Here is a 21,062-nt window from a genome sequence, read left to right on the forward strand (position 1 = left end):
ACCATTTTACCCTTATTGGGGGTATTTTGGTAAAATAATTATTTGTCTTGCTTGCCCTATATATATGTGTAAAGAGAAAGAAAAAAAAACAGAAAAAAGGGAAAAGAGAGAGAGGGTCGGGAAGCAGAGAAAGAAAGGGGATGAGAGAAAGAGAGAAACGATTTCTCTCCCTAAAACTCATGTTCTTCCTTCTTCTTCCTTCTTCCGTTTTCATTTCTGCTTCATCAAAGGTAGTAACAACCCTTCTTCTTTTGTTTTTCATTTTCATTTTCTTCTTCATCAAAGTTAATTTCTGGGGTTGATTAATTTATTTAGTTTTTCAGCAATCTAATGCCATGCATGTCTCAGATAGAATGAATTTTGTGTGTAATCTGTTTTATTTTTGTTTTAGCTTTTGTGTTTTGGTGATTCTGGGTTTTTTTTGTTGTTGATTCTGTTTTTGGTGTGATTATGTTTTTGTTTTTGTTGTTTTTGGTTTCCTTTCCCTCATGCATGTAGAAATTTGATGAATTTAGAGTTAGATTTTCATTTGGGGGAAAAGGGAATTTTTATGGTTTTATGAAATTGAGTAATAAACAGTAAAGTAATATATGTCCCAAAACATGAATTCATGATTATGCTTCTTTTTTCATTGTATAGGTGATTATGCTTAAATTCATCAATGTAATATTCTCTGGTTTGAGTGCTGAATCTAATTCTAATCTTGCATGTGGGTTTGATTGAAAATTTGTGAAGGATTTGTGAGAAGAATGTTAAGTTTGGGTAAGAGGGGTCTGAGGTCGAGAGTGAGGCAGAGGGAGAAGAGTAGAAGAAATGGAATTAGGGTTCTGAGAAAGAAGAAGTAACTAAAGAAAAATTAGGGGTTCTTCAAGACTGAGTAATTGGAGATGGAAGCTAGGAACTTAAGGAAACAAGAGCACCAGAGCTTGCTGCCATCACCATAAAGAATTAAAGGTGGGTTTTCCTTTCCCTCATCCCTCATGCATAATCTAAATCAACTAATTTAGGGGTTATGAGACATGAAATTGATTGATGAAAAGTAAACTGTTCATTATGCATGTTTGATTTTAAGAATTGAAGTTATTGCGTTGATTTGTTTGTGTATTTTTACTAAATTGATTTTGTGTGAATGATAGCATGATTGAAAGGTTTATTGATTTAGCCACTGGAATAATTTGATTGAATGGGTTTTATGGTGAAGTGATTCTTATTGTATATGAAAAAGGAGATTATAAAAATGAGCTAGGTTTTTCTTAAAATTACTGCAGAAAATAGCTTCAGTGCAGGATTTTTAATAATTTATTGATTTTGAATTTTTAGACGGGACCAGTTGCATAAGTTGCAGTTATAAGCTGGCTGCATACAGTAAAATAATCAGAAATGTTTGATTTCATATGAATGATTCAATCATAGGTTTTATGGACTGCTGTGCTGGAATTGGTTTCTACAGATCAGTTTTAGTGTTAGATTTTTCTGAAATTGATTACTTTGAATTTGGATATGGGACCAAATTCATTGTCTTCATGTGAGTATTGGTCATGTATAGAAAAATTTACAAAAATTTATAACTTCAATTTATATGTCTTTGTGGCTTTGAATGACAGATGATTAACTCATTTTTTTTTTTATGTTTCACATATATTGCTTCTACTAATTGAGTGAATTATATGTTCAGGTTCCTCCAGAACTGCAAGTTTCTTTTATTGCAGCAGTTGATAAAGGAAACATAAGAAGCATGCCAACATAGTGAATAAAAAGGTTCTAAAATATTTATCTAAGATTTGATATGTTATGGATCATGTTATTTTATAATTATATGCATGTAATATCTAAATATTTCCTAATGATATGATCCCTGTTGCTTTTTTTTTTTATTTTGACAAAATGTTTTCTGTTACTTGACAGGGATGTTGGCAGTAATATCGCATTGAAAATTCTGAAGCGTGTAGAAAAAGGTTGGGGTCAAGGAAGTATATCGAGTTTGCTGCCTCAAAAGAATGATTTTCTTGATTACTAAGGTAGCAGTTTATGTTGGTTTGAGGTTAGGAGATGGTTATTGGTTTGTTTTGTTGTTTGATTGTGGTTTTGGATACACTTTGATCATGTCTATGCGAACTGCGTGCTGCAATTTAGAACTATATGATTTGTACTAAACTTTTATTTTATTAATATGTTTTATTTGGTATGATGATTAAAGGAAACTGATAAGGTTGGTGAAGCAATATGGTGAAAGAAAATGGGCTCAAATAGCTGAGAAGTTAGAAGGAAGGGTTGGCAAGCAGTGTAGAGAGCGATGGCATAATCATTTGCGTCCTCAGCTGCTTTAACAAGATCATTCAAGCAGTATCTGACTGAGGATCAAATTTTCAGGTTTTCTAACTACACTTTGACTGTGTTTGGATATATTAAGCGCTTATACCATTCACACTTATCATATAAGTGCTTATATATAAGCTATTTCTATAACAAGATAAAAAAAAAGTCAAATTGTTTTTATATAAACTATAATCTATTTTCATAAGCTATATTGGAGAGCTTATGAAAATAAGCTGAAAACAACTTACAAACATGTCATAAATTGTTTCCATGAGCTCCTTCAGACAATCCTAGAAGTGTTTATGGCAGTGGATAAACTCAAACAATCCAATCCAAACATGGTCTAATTATCTGTAGATTTTAATGATTGTAAAGTGCTTTATTTAAAATGGAAAATATTATATAGGATCGATCACTATCTTGGAAAAGAGCTTGTGGAAAATCTTTTTGTTCTCCGATTCTCAAATCTAATTTTTGAACCTTTGTGGTCGAGGAAATACATAAAAAATGTACAGTTGATATTCTCAGAAGATTTTGGTACTGAAGGACGTGGCAGGTAACTTCTCTTCCTTTGCAGCATTTACACTTTTTATGATCTTAAAATGGTGATTCTCATATATTTTCATATCTGTTCCATGTGTAGGTACTTTGACAATTATGGTATAATTAGACATATTATGCAGAATCATCTACTTCAAATACTAGCCCTCTTTGCAATGGAAACCCCTGTTAGTTTGGATGTAGAAGACATTAGAAATGAAAAGGTCTCATATGGTTATATACTTTTTTTATAGGCAAATATTAATTTTTAGTATATTACTCCCTCCGACCTTAAATATAAGTAGAAAGGTTCATCTATTTGATACAAATACATGTACCTTTTTCGGTTAAATATAAGGTCGGAGGATGTATATGCTAGAAGCCAGAGTTTAAAACCTGGACTTTCTTCTCAAAATCATTTGGGTGGTTTAGTTCAACCACTTGAGCTACGCCTCAGAGACTCATGGTTATGGACCTTTAATTCATCTGTTTTAAATAATTGTGATTTTTCATGACTTTCAATTGCTTAATGGATGTCAGGTCAAGGTTCATCCTACTCAGTCGATTCGTCGATCTTTGCTGCAAAAACATGGAACGTTTGTCCATTATATTTGTTAATAACTTTCTGTCATAACTTAGTTGTGTTATGGTAGTCCATTGTTGTAGCATTTATTGTCTAGAGGCATGTTTGGATTGATTTATTTGAGGTTATCTACTAACATAAACATTTGTGAGACTATTTGGGAGAATTTATATTTCCTGGTCAGTTGAAGTTTCTGAATTTTATTTCTTGTGTTGTGCTGTTATCTCTGTAAAACCATTGGATCAAATTTGTTTTATAGTATGCCTGCTTCTTAATCAGTAAACTTCTCTGGTCTTAAGGAAAATGGTTTTCTTACTTCATGTATGCTTTTTGTATGCAGTAATTGATATTACAAGGATGGTAGTTCTTCACCCAAACGGGGCTATTGCACTTCAGAAGCATTTTGAATCTGAAAAAGGTATCAGCATTTCCATCATTTTGTTGGAACACAATATTATGACAATAATATGTTTAATTCCGTCTTTGCAATATGAGACACTCTTTTTACTTTGAAACTTATATTTCTTCATGCGCATTGTTTGATATCATTGGCAATGTTGTATGAGATGAAGTGTTAGCCATAAAAATCAACACGAAGGTAAATCAATGTAGCGGAGATCGGAATGTTGTGCTAGAGGAGTGCTAATACTAGACGAGATACAATTAGGAATGATAGTATTGGCTTCTTCAAAAAAAAAAAAAGGAATGATAGTATTGTTATTGTAGAAAAGATAGTTGCATCTCAACCTGCCTTCTCCGGTGAAGGTGATTCCTGGACAACAAATGGACTTTTGGAGCAGCTCAGTCAGACTTGGGATAAGTCAGATTATTTGTGTTACATGACAGAGTAAGTATCTTTCAATTTCTTAAACGCAATGAGTAAATGGAATGCTAATCTATTGAGTATTTATTGATACCTAATTTTTTTATCCTTTTCAGTGTCAACATCAATCCTAATGAAGGTCTTATAAAGAATGGTCAAAATCTTATACTCGCACTTAGATAATTTAATTTAAAAGGGTAATCTTTCATGTTGCACTAATTTAATATCTCCTCTACTTATTGTTGTTTACCTGGCGAATTTGTGCTTGCATCATTGATATCCTTTCATTCATATCAGTGATATTCTTTTTGATGACTTTTTAATAATGTCCCCTCATGACTCTTCTTTCATTTACCAAGATGAAACTCAGCCATTCTTGTGAAATAACTTTTTCAATTGACTGGATATCCATTGATACGATGTCAGAAATTTATACGTGCAGATCTTTGATCTATTTGATGTCAAGAGAAAGGGTGTTGTTGATTTTGATGACTTCGTTAGATCTCTCAATGTCTTCCACCCGAACGCAGCGCTAGAAGACAATATAGAATGTGAGTTAAAAATTGAATCCTCCACTTATTGTTGTTTACCTTAAATTCCTCACTTTGATCTGTCTGTCCTGATATATTATGTTTGGGATTTTCCTGCAGTCTCATTTAGGCTCTATGATTTGCACATTACTGGCTTTATAGAGCGTCCAGAGGTGAGATGATTATTATTTGTTCATATACCCTCAATGAAAATGACACGTTTGTTAATCCACTGAATTTTATGATTTTATTCCCAAGTGAAAACTTTTTTTCTGGTCTTGGTTTTTGACATTATTCTTTGCTGCTATGACATTTATCCTCTTCTCATTGATATCATTTTAATTTGAATTTGCTTTTCTTTCCCTTATTTGGTGATGTCTGACAGGTCAAGCAAATGTTAATTGCACTTCTTTTCGAGTTTGAAATGAAGTTGGCGGATGATGTGATAGAAACAATTCTAGACAAGGTATGTTAGCAAAATTCATAGTTACAATAGAATATTAGATACATGTTAGCAAAATTCGTAGATACCATAGAATATTAGATATGAAATGAAAGTCCACCTGCAGAATAAATATTGTTGCTGATAGAACAACGTATGGTCATGGATGTTGGAGTTCAGTACCTAAGCAAGCAGGTAAATTAATTATCCAATTTTATCTCCATTAGCATATAATAATATAATGTCAAAATTGTTATTAATCATCTTTTAGTTTTGAATTTTTGTTTAATATTATCAGGTTTGCAAAGATGTGGTAAGAGCTGCAGGCTTAGGTGGATCAATTACTTAAGACCTGATTTAAAAAGAGGAACATTCTCACAAGAGGAAGAAAATCACATTGTTGAACTTCATGCAGTACTAGGAAATAGGTAAATTTCAACTACTAACTTAGTCCCTATTTTTATCTTCTCCTATGGTTAAGCAAGAGTGATAAGGAGGTCGAGGGCTCGATCTCACTCTCGGTATAATACTAACAATACTAATATTGTCCGTTTTAAAAAATTATGTTCATTTTCTTCTTATCAGATGGTCTCAAATTGCGGCGCAATTGCCGGGAAGGACAGACAATGAAATGAATCTATGGAACTCATGTTTGAAGAAGAGACTGAGGCAAAAAGGTATAGATCCTGTGACTCATAAACCATTGTCTGAGGTTGAGAATAATGGAGAGGAAAATGCTAATAAGAGTCAAGAGAAAGCACCAGAGATATTATTATCCAATGAATTGAACCTTTTGAAATCAGAGAGTTCAAAATCAGATGCAGCTTCTAGCTATGAGCAAAGAACATCTTCAATTTCACCAAAAGCATATGCAATGGAAATGGAAGGTTCTTGCAACAAAGAGTTTTTCATAGATAGGTTCATTCAACCCTCAGATTTGATGGGAAATTTTCCACTTCAGATGAGTTATACAAACACTGAAAATGAACTCTGTTATATTTCTAAATTTAATATTTTTCTAACTGGAACATAGGGGAAAATATATGTATTCTTATATATCTATGTTAAAATAGATATGTAATGTTCCAAGATATAAGTGAAAGATTATTTCAACAATAGAACCTATATAGTCCATTTCATAAAATCACTTGGGTAAAACCCTTTGGAAGCATTCTTTAATTTCTATTTCAGCCTTGAATCTATACCTATGTAAGATAATTGATTTTGGTTTTCTATAGAAAGATTTTGTGAAACAATTTAACTTTATAACTTATTTGTGAAAGATTGTACATTCACTTAACCATTCAATTTCTTTTGTTCTGACACTTCTTTGTTATATAGTGCAATGGGCATAGGATATTCAGATAGTGAAATGTTTATGGTTAATTTATTATTATGTACTCAGAGTTAGTTTCGAAACTTTTGTTTTGACTGTTTGTGCCTTGCAGTTGAAGTCTCCTTCAGTTTCAAGGAAACCATTGAAACCTGATAACAAGAAACATTTTAACGAGGACGATTCATGTTCAGTTGCTTCTGGGTAATGCTCTTATAAACCTTATAGTCAAAGGGTGTCAAAATCTCATCTCAAGTTTTCCTTATTCTAGCAATGATATTTTTTTTACTTTATCTTATAATTTTCTCCGTGACCATGTAAAGAACTGCAATTTCTGTGAGGTCGTTCAAATCCAGGGCGACTGTTGCTTCTGCTCCAAGCTTTTGGTCAGCTGAACGTGCACAAAGAAGAAAGGAGGTAAAATTTGTTGATTAATTAGTTTTGTTTCAATAGGGTTTTCATCTCAAATTGATCGGAGCATCCCCTTTTATTTGTGTCATAGTTCTATTCAAAATCAAGCAATGGAAGCTGAGAAGAATAAAAAAGAAGCAAGGTAAAAAGGGATTTATTTATTATCTCAAAAAAAACCATGAATTACATTGTCATTCTGTTACTTCTTTTCTTCTTATAGATATAAATTTATGTTAGTTTTCTCACTCTAATTTGTTCAACGATTAAGGATGAGAAATAAGAAGCCATCAAACAGTTGAGGAGAAGTTTAAAATTTAAAGCAAGCTCTATGCCAAGCTTTTACCATGAGGGGCCTCCACCTAAGTTCATATTTTCACACAGTCAGTTTAGTCATATAGTCCGAGACAGATATGGGAAGAAAGAATGATTGTAGGTGTTGAGAATCAAGTTCTGTATATTTTACTTATTGCTCTTTATGACCTCTACTTTATAATTAATTCTATGAGATTGTTTCTTTACATTTTAAGAAGTTTCATTTTGAAATTTTGATCAATAAGATATCTTATTCAATAAATCATTTTCTAATATTAACCTAAACTTATTATTTGATTTAGGATTATGCTCTAGATTTGAGTCTGGTGAATAATATACATCAGCATTGAATGGAACTGTGGCTTTGATGCTTGAACCAAGTCCTGCATTGTTGAGAGATGTTTGTATATTCTTAAGAGCTGGTAGAGTGTACATTAGATATGTTCCATTATATTCCTTGAGGAAAGGTTCATTGCCAAGTGCAATGTATCTGCAATATTTGTATCATAAATGTAGAGTTAAGATATAATCAACTAAACACTGTCAGTTCAAGAAGCTAAATAGATGAAGATTATAGACAGAATATGGCATTAGAAAAAGTACAATATCAACTCCTGCAGCCTTCAGAAATATGAGCAGAAAAGGTACAAAAAACCATTGCTACAAACTGGTAATCTACAATGTCTTTTTTTTTGAACAAGAATTAGACCAAGAAAAATGAAAGACATGGTAAAAGCACAGTGAGTAAAGGAAAAATTAAAGAAAATGCAAGATATAATGTGCATGTAATGTGATGAATGAATGTTGAATATGGTTATAGGATTAAAAAAAATGCTTAACTTGATGTTTAATCCACCAGGGTACAAGTAGCTGGTGACATTTTCATAAACCCAAGAATCAGCAACTTTAGGATCCTTGCTTATTTCTTCCAACATATTATTAGGAATTGCTAACATAACCTCAATATCAGTCCCTAACAAAGCTGTCATAACCCATTCATCAGCATCAAACAGTTTGAGTTTATCAAAGCCATTTTCTTGAAGCATTTTAACGACGTTGTTTGGAGGAAGTTGGTGAGTGGCCATGGTTCCCCACTTGACTCCAACTCCATAACCACATGAAGCCATACTTAAGAAGAAAATAATGATGAAGAGTAATGTCATTAGATAATGATGAGTTGCATTTTCTTGTGCCAATTTTTTTTCTTCTGAGTTTCAAGAATAATGAAAGAACAGAATCCAAAGAAATGGGAGTGAAAAAAGAAAAGGGAACGTGTGATTCAAGGAACGAGAATTTATAGATGTTCAGAGTTAGTTATTTTTTCTCAGTGCTTGTGTTTCATTGCATGTCTTCACAAATAAGGTACATAAAATAAAACAAGGACTTAAAATTGCAACTTTTTTCTCTCTCTTTCTTACTTTTAACAATAATACCAAAAAAAGAATTTCTTGAATGGAATATTTATATATATATATATATAGGGCAATGCTACAACACACCCACTCATTTTTGTGAAGGTGTGTTTTAGCATTGAACACCTTCTTTGTTTGGACAAAAAACTCCAATTTTCTTTTATTAAAACAAGTCAAACTAAAGGGTAAATATGTAAAACACAATTTATAATTAATATTTTTTTATTTCAGCTCTTCTTTCCCTTCTCGTAAGAACAAAAAAACCTTTCCTTCCCAATCAAAGACATTATGCAGGTACTGGGAGAGGAAAATTGGGGTTTCTAACCCATACCCTTTAGCAATGTATTTCCACTTTTCTAATTAACACAAAGTTCTCTTCTTCAATTTCAATTTCAATTGTCTCTATGATTTCGTTAAACAATTTCCTTTAAACAAGCAACTTTTTTTTGTTTATATGGAACAAACCCCAACCAAACATAAGAAACAATATAACAATATTGAACAGTTAAAAACCAAATTAATATCATATTTACAGGTACAAACAAAACACCACCATAGGAGATTGTAATTGGACGACGAATTGTGGTGGTCATGTTTTGAAGATAGAACATAAGGAACGGTGGTCATCGAATTGAAACAAAAACACATCGCAAATTTCATTGTTGACAGCGGTTGATGAAGGACTGAGTTGAAGATTCTGGCGATGGAGAATCCGATGGTGGTAGTTGGAGGGATAGAACTGAAAGAGTGCGGTGTGATTACCTGGGAGAGCTAGAATAAAAAATTTATGTTAATTATAATTTGTGTTTTACATATTTGCCCTTCAACTTGACTTGTTTTGATAAAGGAAAGTTGGAGTGTTTTGTCCAAACAAAGAAGGTGTTCAATGCTAAAACACACCTTCACAAAAATGGGTGGGTGTGTTGTAGCATTGCCCATATATATATATATATATATATATATATATATATATATATATATATATATATATATATATATACATACATATATATATATATATATATATACATACATATATATATATATATATACATACATATATATATATACATACATATATATATATACATACATATATATATATATATATACATATATATATATATATACACACACACACACACAGAGATTCGTTCCTTAGTTCAGTTATAATGCCAGGCACTACCAGCATGTTTTGCATTAGTGTTAAGCGTATTCATTTATCATCATCACAATCTTAATCTTAATTAGAGTAAAAGAAGTTTTTCCTAGGCCACACATTATTTAACAACTTAATATCTAATGGATTATATGAGATATCCGATACTTACTTTGTAACAGTATTTGTTAGCTGATACTTGAACTATAACGTTAACTTGAACCATAAAAAAAAAAAAAAATTGTGTGAGAACTATAAAGAGTGTTGCAAAGAAACTTCTCTCCATTTCCCTTTATTTCAAGATTCAAATAAATTTAGATATTAAAAAATGGCTATAGTAACTATTATCCATTCTTTGACAATTTTCTTTTATTCTTGATTTTTTCCATCCTTTATATTATTTTTTAAAAAAATCAAATAACCATGCGTTTAAGGACCCTTTTTTTATTGTTATATTAGATTAGATTTTTTTCAAACTTAGATTTTTTTTTATTTTTTTACCTTTTTTTATATATGAATATGAAGTTTGCATTTTCACTCATATTCTGCTCTTTCCTTTAATTTGCTAGAATGAGAAAAATGCAATTGTTTCTTTGAAAAATACAACTACAAGAAAGACAATGCAGTTGATTGATGTGCTTACCGGTCAGGAATACGATTGCCGCCTCATTACCGTTGAGCGTAACAAGGCTGAAAAATCCTTGGGAGAAGGTTGGTTCCAGTTTGTTAGGGACAATCACCTACAAGAGGGCGACAAGCTGCTATTCGATTTGGGTGTTCCTCCTACAATGTTATTTGTTGAGGTGGTTCGTAGAAATAATCTTGCTTGAAGAAAAGTTCTAATCTTTTGGAAGTTGTTGTATGCTGGCATGTATATTTTGTATAATATTTCAATGACAATATGTTTTAAATGTGGTTTAAAACATCTATCCTTTAGATTAAATTTTTTAAAAAAATACGTAATTCAATACCCACGGGTACCCGTATAGTGGGCACCCACGAGGATACGGGGCTGGCAGGGGTATCAAATTTATCCAACGGGGCGGGGACGAGTATCATATTATCCGTACCCATGGCTATCCATTGACATCCCTATCCTTTCCTGTAGATCATGTGAAAAGATTTATATACGTTGAAGCTAAAACACAAAATGATATAAATCAAGTAGAGAAGCTTTCAGCTATCTATCTGATGCAGAAATTTGTTCACCTGAAAGAACTGGATACTAAATCGCAGTTAATATCTGCCTTTGCTGTAGATAATGTGAAAGGATTTATATACGTTGAAGTTGAAAGTCAAAATAATACAAATCAGGTAGCTTTGGTAATATGGTTTTCATTGGTTTATAGATAGATATCAATTATTACTACAAAAGTGTTTCTACCGCTGACTAAATATGTTTTTATTTGTTACTCGTGATCAAGCCATTTTGAAGATTTAATTTTGTAATCCGTAATGCAAGAGTACTCTAAATATTGTATTATGGTTTATAATTATCTGTCATTTCGCAATCTATCCTTTCAATATAATATTTTGTCAAATACGTTACTGAACCCCCGTGCGAAGCACGGGTTTGTAACTAGTTTTTTCAAAAAAGAAAAAGGGTGCTCCTTATTAAACATTCATGTATATCAATATCACATTTACAACACTACTAGGTTACAATAGCAGCATGTGTTCCTCTCTTTTTGGTTGTTTCATTTATTTATTTACTTTTTGGGATGAGGATGAAGAAAAATGGTCAGTTGATTGATGACTGATGAGATGTAAAACAAATTTTGAAATTGACCTTTTTGATTTAACTGAGAGAGTTGTATCATGTAGGTTGATTATTTTCTTAGTATATGTCACCTATTTTTCTAAAAAAAAAAATTTAAATATTTGATCCTTTATACTGAGTAGAATTTTTTTCTAGAGACCTGAAATTGATGCATATTTTAGCTAGGTTTTAGGTCTAAAAACTGGGAGGCAAAAAATAGAGCAATCTTAAATTTAGAGAAGAGAATTTTACATGAAACATAGGAAAGTAAAATAAAAATAAGAGCACTATTGTATAGGGATCGAAAGTTATGCAAGTACTTGAACAAATAAATAATAATATTTTTTGCTAATAAAAAACATCAATAATATGTGAAAATGAGTCTTATATGCTCATGAAGACGTTGAATTCAAGTGTGAAATGATCATCTTATTGTTTGGTAGTAAACCAAAATTTCTCATATTAGTTTGTAAATCAAGACTATATTTTATTTTAAACGACAATCACACTCTTCCATCCACCAAGACACTTTAACAAAAGACAAAATCATGAGTGCTTATATAAGATCTAAAACAAAAACTACCTCGAAAATGTGGTGTCGTGGATTTGGTGTCTAAAAATTGGCGCATCAAGTAGAGGTCAAACCTATGCCACACTCAAGGACCGACAAACTCTAACTTCTTAACCACAATTGGGGGCTATTTTTTAGATACACCAAAAAAAACCCCACATTATTTGATAACCAAGTAGAGGTCAAACCTATGCCACACTCAAGGACCGACAAACTCTAACTTCTTAACCACAATTGGGGGCTATTTTTTAGATACACCAAAAAAACCCCACATTATTTGATAACCAATAGAAAAAGTATCAATAGTATATATATAAAGTAAGGTTTTTTATGTCACGTGTCACTTCCAAGTTTATTCTCAATATTTTTATTATTTTTTCTATATTTTATTTGACATAAATATCTCAACAAACTTTTGATTTATCCACTGAATATTTTATTTAATTTTATATTTAATTTCTAATATTTTATGTAGCCAAAATATCTCAACAAACTATATATAATACTTTCAATACTATCCATTAATTTTTTTTTTTTTTTAGGAAAAAAAGTTTCAATTAGTTACCATCTAATCTTTTAACACCATATTATTCAATTAGTTTTTTCATTGAGGAAAAAAAGGCTTCGTTTTAGTTTCAATTAGTTACCATCTAATCTTTTAACACCATATTATTCAATTAGTTTTTTCATTGAGGAAAAAAAGGCTTCGTTTTTTTTAATTATAAATAAATGAGATTTTGTTAATCACCATAATCACATATTTTGAGCAGAAACCGAAACTCAAACCTTCTTTTGATCTAAGCTTTTTCTTTCTTCAGGTTTGACACAAACACCAATAATATTATTTCTTCTAATTATGCTTATATATATATAATATAAGATGGAACTAACACCTACGAGTAAGTTTACTGATTGTTTTTTTCTTTCTTTTAGGTCCTTGAACTGTTGTTTCTGGCATCCATTACAAGCACCTACAAGTTTCAGGTCCTTGAACTAACACCTATACTATTGTTTCTGTTTCAGGTCCTTGAACTAACACCTATACTATTTTTTTTTCTTCTAATTCAATAGTATCGCTCTTCTCTCCATTCTTATTCATAATTGAGTTTGTGGCATCCATTCCTATTTTGTTTTATTATTATTATTTTTATTATTATTATTATTATTATTATTATTATTATTATTATTATTATTATTATTATTATTTCACCAGTTCCGTAGTTTAGCAATAGGTATTTTTGCTTATGTTGATCTTTTATGTTGTTTTGTGTGTGAACCCAGTATAGCGGACATTCATAATTGACGAGTGTCATTATAGCAGTAGGGATTGACATCCATTCATAATTGGCGCATGCCATTATAGTGGACACCGTGAACCCAATAGTCTATAGGAACACACAGTCGTTTCTAAATTTTTGCAAGTCCGGATACTTAAAAAATGTTTATTTTATTCTATATATGTTAATAATTTTACTAAATTCAGTTAATTATATTTGTCTGTGGATATATAAATTTTAAATTATACAAAGTTATATGTCTGACCCGGGCAACACCGGGTAAATATACTAGTAGTTTATAAAGAAAGGTCATACTAACAAGTGCTCTAAGACCCTTGTTTAATGAATCCATGAATCCAAAATAAAAGAAATCTTATCTTAAAAATAAAATACAAGTAAAAGTAATGAATACACAATTTTTTCTCTTAAAAAAATTGGCGCATAAAGAAGGGATCAAACTTATGCCACGCTTGAGGGTTGGGAAACTCTTTAACTTCTTAGCCTCGATTGGGGGCTCTTTTTTAGATACACCAAAAGGTCCTATATTGTTTGATGTACTAACAAATGCCCTAATGACATTGTTTATGAATACATAAAAAGAAATCTTATCCTTTTTTTTTTTCGAGAAAAAAAATCTTATGTTATAAAAAATACAAGTAATGCACGTGTAAAAATAATAAATGCATAAGTTTTTACGCAAAATTTACCGGTTGTTTTTCAAAAGGAAAAAATTACCACTTTTTTATACGCAAAATTTACCACTTTTGTTTACTATTGAATAAGACAAAGGAAATAAGTGCTCTTAGAGCTTGTTAATGTATTAAAGATAGGAGTTTTATATAGAATATCTTGCATTCAATTTATTTCAAGGCATAATTACTACTCAAAAAGACATAATTATTATATGTGGGTTCCTTAACATATGTCTTATGACATAAGTTAACATGGATTATTTAACTATTAATTCAAATTGCATAGAAATGATTTAACAGTTGACTTGTATTGAAACGTGATTTTCTAATTTTATCATATAAATTTCCCTAAAAAAAAAAATTTATCATATAAATCGTCTTATTTATTGTTTTCTATATAAAAAATTCTCCTTTCTTAATCATGACTAATCACAATTTCGTTCATTTCTATGTCACGGATTTTTGTTTTGACTTGTTGCATTTGTCTGGGGCATTTGAAGACTTGTTGACTTAAAAAGTGCTTTAATTTCAAATCGCTTATACATACGGATTTGTACTTTAGGTTTTACAACCTACGAGCACATTTGTTAACTTATTGAGTAAATAAACGTACCCTTTTTACGTACGATTAATTTATAAACCAGGTAGAAAAAGTTAATGATAATGAGTAAAGCTATTGACTATTATTTTTAACAATAAATGAATTCCAGAAATTAAAGAGTATAAGAGGGGGGAGTTATACGGTTGACTTGGTGGTTAGAGTAGAAGATATATGGAGTGAAGTGATAAATGTGGTCTCTGGTTGGAGATACTTTAATCCAAAAAACAACATCCCACACTTTTGTCAAAAAAAATAATAAAAATCCCACACTATTAAATATGAGGCGTGTTATTTGAACAATTATATGTGTGACAACTTTTAGGAGAATCATAATCTTAGAGAGAAAAATACGTATTGATACGAAAATCAAAGTAATAGAAAGAAAAAATAAAAATATAATATGAATATGAAAAATAAAATTATTACAAAAGTTGTAATAAAATGACTGTATAAATATCATTTTTCATTAAATATCACTCATAGATATACATTTAAAAAGGGCAATATCTATCAACTTTAGACTAGTTTGAAGGGGAACTAGATTCAATTCCTTTAATCAAGATCTCGAATTCATGCATCATGAAGGAAAACAAAACATGGGTTCAAATCCAGTCCAAGGAGACTGCCACTAAAGCAAGGGCTTTAGGCCCCCAAAATTTTTAGGACTCATATTAAGCCTCTGAATCTTTTTCGCTTTAAATATATTTTCATAAATCGAATTCTTTAAACAGTTTTGCATCAGACTTAGTTAGTAGTTAAATGGAGAGATAGACTCTCACAAACTGATGAATCAATATTTTTTTAATGATGATGAATTAATATTTGATTACTGATTGAGAATAATGCCCATATTTAGTGTTTGACCTTCCATAAATAAAGTTACACATTTAGTGTTCTTAATTTTTATATTTCTTTGTCAATTGACTTAAAAGGCTCGAATTTCAAATTCACGTTAAGCTTCCTAATGGATTGGGACGACCCTGTATGGGTTGAAGGGAAGGGAGGACCTCACCAGCAACATCATTAGTTCCAGTTCTGCATTGGTCATATACAAATAAACAACAACTTGCACATTATTCTCAAACACAAAAGTAAAATTCCGTCAAACTCCAAGAAATCAAACTCCATCAAATTTCTTCAAACACAAAAAAGTAATCGTGTAAGTCTTCAAAATATTGTGTGGGTTTCCTTTCAATTAATATATTTCATTTGATTTTCTTAAAAAAAAATGTAAGTTTTCAAAATCCCTATGCATAAGCATTCTTAATTTTATATGTTAGTTCTTTTTTTTTTCCTTTTTTTTTAAATTGCTCATATGTTAGTGTTTAGGGTTTAGGAAATTGATTATTATTTTTTGGATAGTTTGTGATCAAATATTTGTATGTGTTTGACTATCAATGTATTTTAAATTAAGTTTAAGTTCAATGTGGTAGTTTAAGTGTAACGTTGCAACGACGGTTAACTACCGTTTACGAAGCAACAATTACCTATTATTTGTTAACTAACAATGGTTAACTATCGTTGAAGGTATTTTGATCAGTTAAGGTGCCTAAGAGCAAACCTGGGTGCCGAAAGAGAAATTTTGCAAAAGCAATTTTATATTGAGACTTCAGGTCCTGGAGTATGATAATGGCAAAATCAGAAAGAAACATGCTATTTACACCAGCATAAATTCATTTCTATACGCAATTTTGCTTTTAATTGTTTTTGTTCAAAATATCAAGTTTCTGAAGACTAGTTTTAAAAATAATTTTATTATTTTAATAAAATAATTTTCCAAACACAATTACATTCTGGTATCTAATTCAACATCCTTTTATTTTTATTTTCATAAAAAAAAAAACTTGATTTGCCCCAAAATGTCATTCATTGAATACTTGTATATGCTTTTGAAAATAAAATTAAAATGTAGAAGAGTATTTTGTGATTCACTGAATATCTGTATATCCTTAGAAAACTTAATTTTCATAAAACAGTATTTTTGTAAAAAATTATTGATAGAGCTGTAAAAAAAACTTCAATCCTTTCACTTAACAATCCATAAATTCATATCCCAAGGGCCAAAAAATTATGTCCTATATTCTATTGAAATTGAATAAAATATTGAGTATATGTGTGTAAAATTAAATACGCAATTTAATTTTACATTTTTGTTATTAAAGTAATGATCTTAAAAGTAACATAATTTCTTAGAACCAAAATAAAAAGTAATATAATTTTTAATTAATGTTGCCCATTTATTTTATCTTTCATTTTTCTTTTTAAGAAGTCTTTCAAATTTTTGTTAACCAATCCTTTCACAACAATGAGAAATGAGTCCAACTAAAGGAGCTAAGTTTCTAAAATGTGACGAACGAAAGTTTGAATCTCACGTGCAATGGTTGTCTATATTCATGTGTTCGGAAGTGCCTCAAATAAGATTATAGAGGCATCCTATGAAAACCTAACCAAATTCCAAAATTAATAACGCTCCCAATTGAAAGTTGAAACCCAATGATTCAAATTTAAACACAATAATTTAGTAGTGTACTACAATCACGTACAAAACAAGAAAAAGCTCTTATCCTTCACAATACCACATTTATTTTCTTCTCCTTATAACCCTTAGATGTTTTCTACCTTTGCATGTGACGCATGAATGTTTGATTTCCAGGACAAGACATCAACATGATTAGAATGTCTCTGGAGCAGTCATAATTCATCAAAACCGCATGTTCCTAGCTGTTTCTCCATCTTGGACAAAGCATGCATCCTTTTTATTTCTAAACATTTATGAATATTCTACGGATAAATTATAGTATCAGGATCTACTCGAAACAAAAGACACGTCTCAACCTTTAATTTGAGATTGAAAGATTAAGATCTAGAACTGTGTCATGTAGTTATTGCACAAAATCCAAATCCGAAATAATAGCACTAATTAAGTTAATAGTATAGTACTATTCCTCTAAACTCACAAGGATATACATATTGTGCCATTTCTTGTAATTCTATATATTGTTCCATCAAAAAATTTCTCTTCAATTATTATTTGTATAGTGTAAGATTGTAATTAACATGTTGAACTATATTTATTTTTATTTTTTGTAATAAGATACAAATTTTAGTATCTTTCATCATTGTGGCAAAACCATTACTTAGCAGATCATGATCAGCCCTACAGTGAATGAGCTTTGAAATAATTTAGTAAAACTAATGGACATGACAAAAGTTGAGGATAATTTTCAAATGAAACCAAAGTTAAAAAAACCTACTAAATGTAAAAAGTGATATATTTAACAACCATGGTTTTAAATTTTGAAATGCGACCGTAATTGCGGACACAACATAAAGAATTTTGAATTTTCTGCATCCAAATTGCAACCACAATTTTGACCGCATCAATCACATTTTCCTGCAGTATAAAATTAGTAGGGTAAACACAATTACAATATATAACCATGCTTACAACCAACTAATAATAATGCTATGTAACGAGGTGAAAAACATAAATTGAGGGGGGTCCATGTGGAAAAAGGATATAGTAGAGTGAAATTCAAGTTGAATCACTATACTGAGTGAAGTTCATGCCCCTCAAGTGTCAATAATACAGATTATGGGTGACAAATTAATAAATCTTAATAACCATCAAATCTCTAGAAAAATCTTAATAACCATCAAATCTTAATTGTCTGATCTCAAATTAATGATGTATATATATAGGGAAATGTTAACTTGTACCTTTGGGGGCACAGGTTTAGAAACTAAACATAGAAACTTTTTCTTGGATATTGTGCATTCAATATATTAAAAGTTGTGAATTTTGTCTTTTCAATATAAAAGTTACTTTTTAATTTCATTTTTAGTTTCTTAACTTGTGCCCTTAGGGCACAAGTTAACATGACCCATATATATATATATATATATATATATATATATATATATATATATATATATATATATATATATATATATATATATATATGGGGAGGGATATTTTGACTCCAAGAGTAACTCTAAAGAGTTACTCCACATCCCCACCATTAGTTTTATCTTAATCTAATGGACTATATTTATGTCTTATTAATAATCATGTGCATCATCATACTTGATCATTCTAACAATATTTAATTTTCCTTTTTCATACTCAATCAACATTTATGTTTTACTAACACAATTTTTTTTGGTCAAGATGTTTTATTGAGACAATCAGTTATTGGTGAAAAAAAAATATTATTTTTCATCATGTTTTATTAACACAATTGTTTTTTGGTCAAGATGTCTTATTAAGACAATCAGTTATTGGTGAAAAAAAATATTCTTATATTTTATCTAATGTTTATTTAGAACAGGGCTTCGGTCCACCCTTATATATAAATAAACTATATTAAATAAATTGTTTTCAAATATATATATTTGTACAAATATAAATTGACAAAAAAATAATTAATACAATTATATATACACTTTTTTCTTTAAAAAAAGTATATATATTTTTATTAATTTTTATTTTATCGCTGTATTAAAAAAAGTTGTATTTAAATATAAGTGTAATGTTTTGTCAAAATAAAAATAAAAATAAGTGTGATGTTTTTTACCAGCGAGCTTCTCTTTTTTTTTTAAGAACTTTAATCATAGTTTAATATTTGAAATTTATTCTAAAAAAACATTTGATGAAACATAAAAAAATTTCTTGTTATCAATTATTAATTGTGTTAATGAAACATAAATATTGATTCAAAGCAAAAAAGGAAACCTAATATTGTTAAAATGATCAAGAATGGTGAGACAAATGATTATTGATAAGACTTAAATGTAATCCATTAGATTAAGATAAAATTAAAGGTGGAGATGTGGAGTAACTCCTTAGAGTTACTCTTGGAGTCAATATATCTCTCCCCTATATATATATATATATATATATATATATATATATATATATATATATATATATATTAAAGATGATATAGTGAAGGTTTACTTGAGTCGTCTGATCTCAATTCAATAGTCGAGATCAATTAATGTGTATATAGATGCATGTATTTCGAAATGCCAAGAATCGAGGACCCAATAATTCATGTTTGATGCAGGGTCCCTTTGTTGATGGTTGCAATGCAAGTTGGAATGCATTAATAAAACTTCTGCAGGCTTTTTTGCAGTATCCACTACATAGTACTACTAGATGACAAGTTTGAATCCAATTGGCTTTGCATGCACATTTGATTAGACTCTCCCGTGAAAGGGAAAAAAAATAAGGTAAGAATTGGTATTCCAATTGTGCACAAACTATAGACAAGATGGGTAGTGGTGTGCCTGGATTTTGCACTAAAAAATTGTGACTTTCATTCTTGATACGAAATTAATTAGAAGGCCAACCGTCACTATAAGAGTAATTTATAATCAAGAGGTTTGAAGAAATTTGTGACCATGATTTGAACCGTTGATCGACATCAAGTTTTTTTTTTTTTTTTTTTTATGAGTTTATGTGACTGCCACAAAATTACAATTGATGCCGCATCAATTAAATTTGACTGCGATTCTATGCAATATAAGAATTGCGACAATGATCATGAATTAAAATTTGAAGAAACTATAATTTTTTATGTCAATGTTAAGTTTTTATGGTATTGCTTCAATCATAGTTCGAGACGGATTTTGAAGTTGATCGGAATTGGAGGACGATGGTACCGATAAGAGGGTTTAGGCAATGGTAAAAAATTGTGACCAATTATTTTAAAGTCACAAAAATACTCGTGTTCTACGTTATTTGTATTTCCATTCATCATCCTTTTCACCTTCTATATAAAAACATTAATTATAATTAGGCTAGCGTTATAAACTCTCTATATTACTTCTTCCTAGGCAAATAAACTAATATATTATAGTGTCAATGTCACAAAATAATTTGTGAGCACACATGTGCGTACGTGCATGACTTATAAAATTATTCATCCAAGAGTTGGAAGAAAACATGGTCAAAAAGGGTTATCTCTCACATATTTGTTTCATCGATTAAATTTACATTGAGGATATATACATTATTAGTGTATCCGCATCATACACTAAATTTCATGCAATTGTGACATATCTCTTCATCTCCACACCGCTCCACCTAACCTCAAATCCTTCCTCTAAAGTATTTGACTGGTTTGTGAATGAGTTTTTCAATCCAGAAACTGTTATGTTGTTTTTACACTCTTAAACATTAAAATTCACTGCTTTAGTTTTTAATACTAAGTTCGATGTTTGAGGTATGGTTTTATTTGGTTAGGCTCCTTTGTTTTTATCGCCGTTTTGCACTCCTGGTGCGTGGCTATTAATG

General features: G+C 30.2%; 1 protein-coding gene, 1 long non-coding RNA gene and 1 pseudogene across 4 annotated transcripts; 2 read left to right on the forward strand and 1 right to left on the reverse strand.

Annotated features, from left to right (window-relative positions):
- Positions 1-90: 90 nt before the first annotated feature.
- LOC146918473 (uncharacterized) lies at positions 91-4,274 on the forward strand. Of its 3 annotated transcripts, XR_015016214.1 has the most exons (9): positions 91-230; positions 736-954; positions 1,676-1,758; positions 1,906-2,018; positions 2,198-2,370; positions 2,723-2,872; positions 2,960-3,080; positions 3,780-3,857; positions 4,152-4,274. It is a non-coding gene; the product is annotated as an uncharacterized LOC146918473 (long non-coding RNA). The 3 variants fall into 3 exon arrangements; XR_015016215.1 differs by lacking the exon at positions 2,960-3,080; XR_015016216.1 differs by lacking the exons at positions 2,960-3,080; positions 4,152-4,274 and adding an exon at positions 4,012-4,053.
- Positions 4,275-4,278: 4 nt separating this feature from the next.
- LOC146918474 (uncharacterized) lies at positions 4,279-7,870 on the forward strand. The gene is made up of 12 exons (XM_085722058.1): positions 4,279-4,286; positions 4,379-4,433; positions 4,705-4,813; positions 4,913-4,965; positions 5,178-5,258; positions 5,351-5,429; positions 5,533-5,662; positions 5,820-6,771; positions 6,891-6,984; positions 7,070-7,120; positions 7,247-7,407; positions 7,593-7,870. The coding sequence occupies exons 1-8, from the start codon at positions 4,279-4,281 to the stop codon at positions 6,265-6,267; spliced, it is 963 nt and encodes a 320-aa protein (XP_085578184.1). The 3' UTR covers positions 6,268-6,771; positions 6,891-6,984; positions 7,070-7,120; positions 7,247-7,407; positions 7,593-7,870.
- Positions 7,305-8,417, reverse strand: LOC146918475 (glucan endo-1,3-beta-glucosidase 8 pseudogene; annotated as a pseudogene).
- Positions 8,418-21,062: the final 12,645 nt, after the last annotated feature.

Source organism: Medicago sativa, chromosome 6 (genome assembly GCF_051527215.1).
Source record: "Medicago sativa cultivar Bolivia chromosome 6, Bolivia_mono, whole genome shotgun sequence".
In the NCBI taxonomy this organism is placed as follows: domain Eukaryota; kingdom Viridiplantae; phylum Streptophyta; class Magnoliopsida; order Fabales; family Fabaceae; genus Medicago; species Medicago sativa.

Bases quoted from the DNA above. Each gene is read 5' to 3' on its own strand.
- LOC146918474 (XM_085722058.1), top strand. The intron at 5,259-5,350 runs GTATGTTAGCAA...ATGAAATGAAAG, and splicing joins TAGAAACAATTCTAGACAAG to TCCACCTGCAGAATAAATAT. The intron at 5,663-5,819 runs GTAAATTTCAAC...TCTTCTTATCAG, and splicing joins CATGCAGTACTAGGAAATAG to ATGGTCTCAAATTGCGGCGC.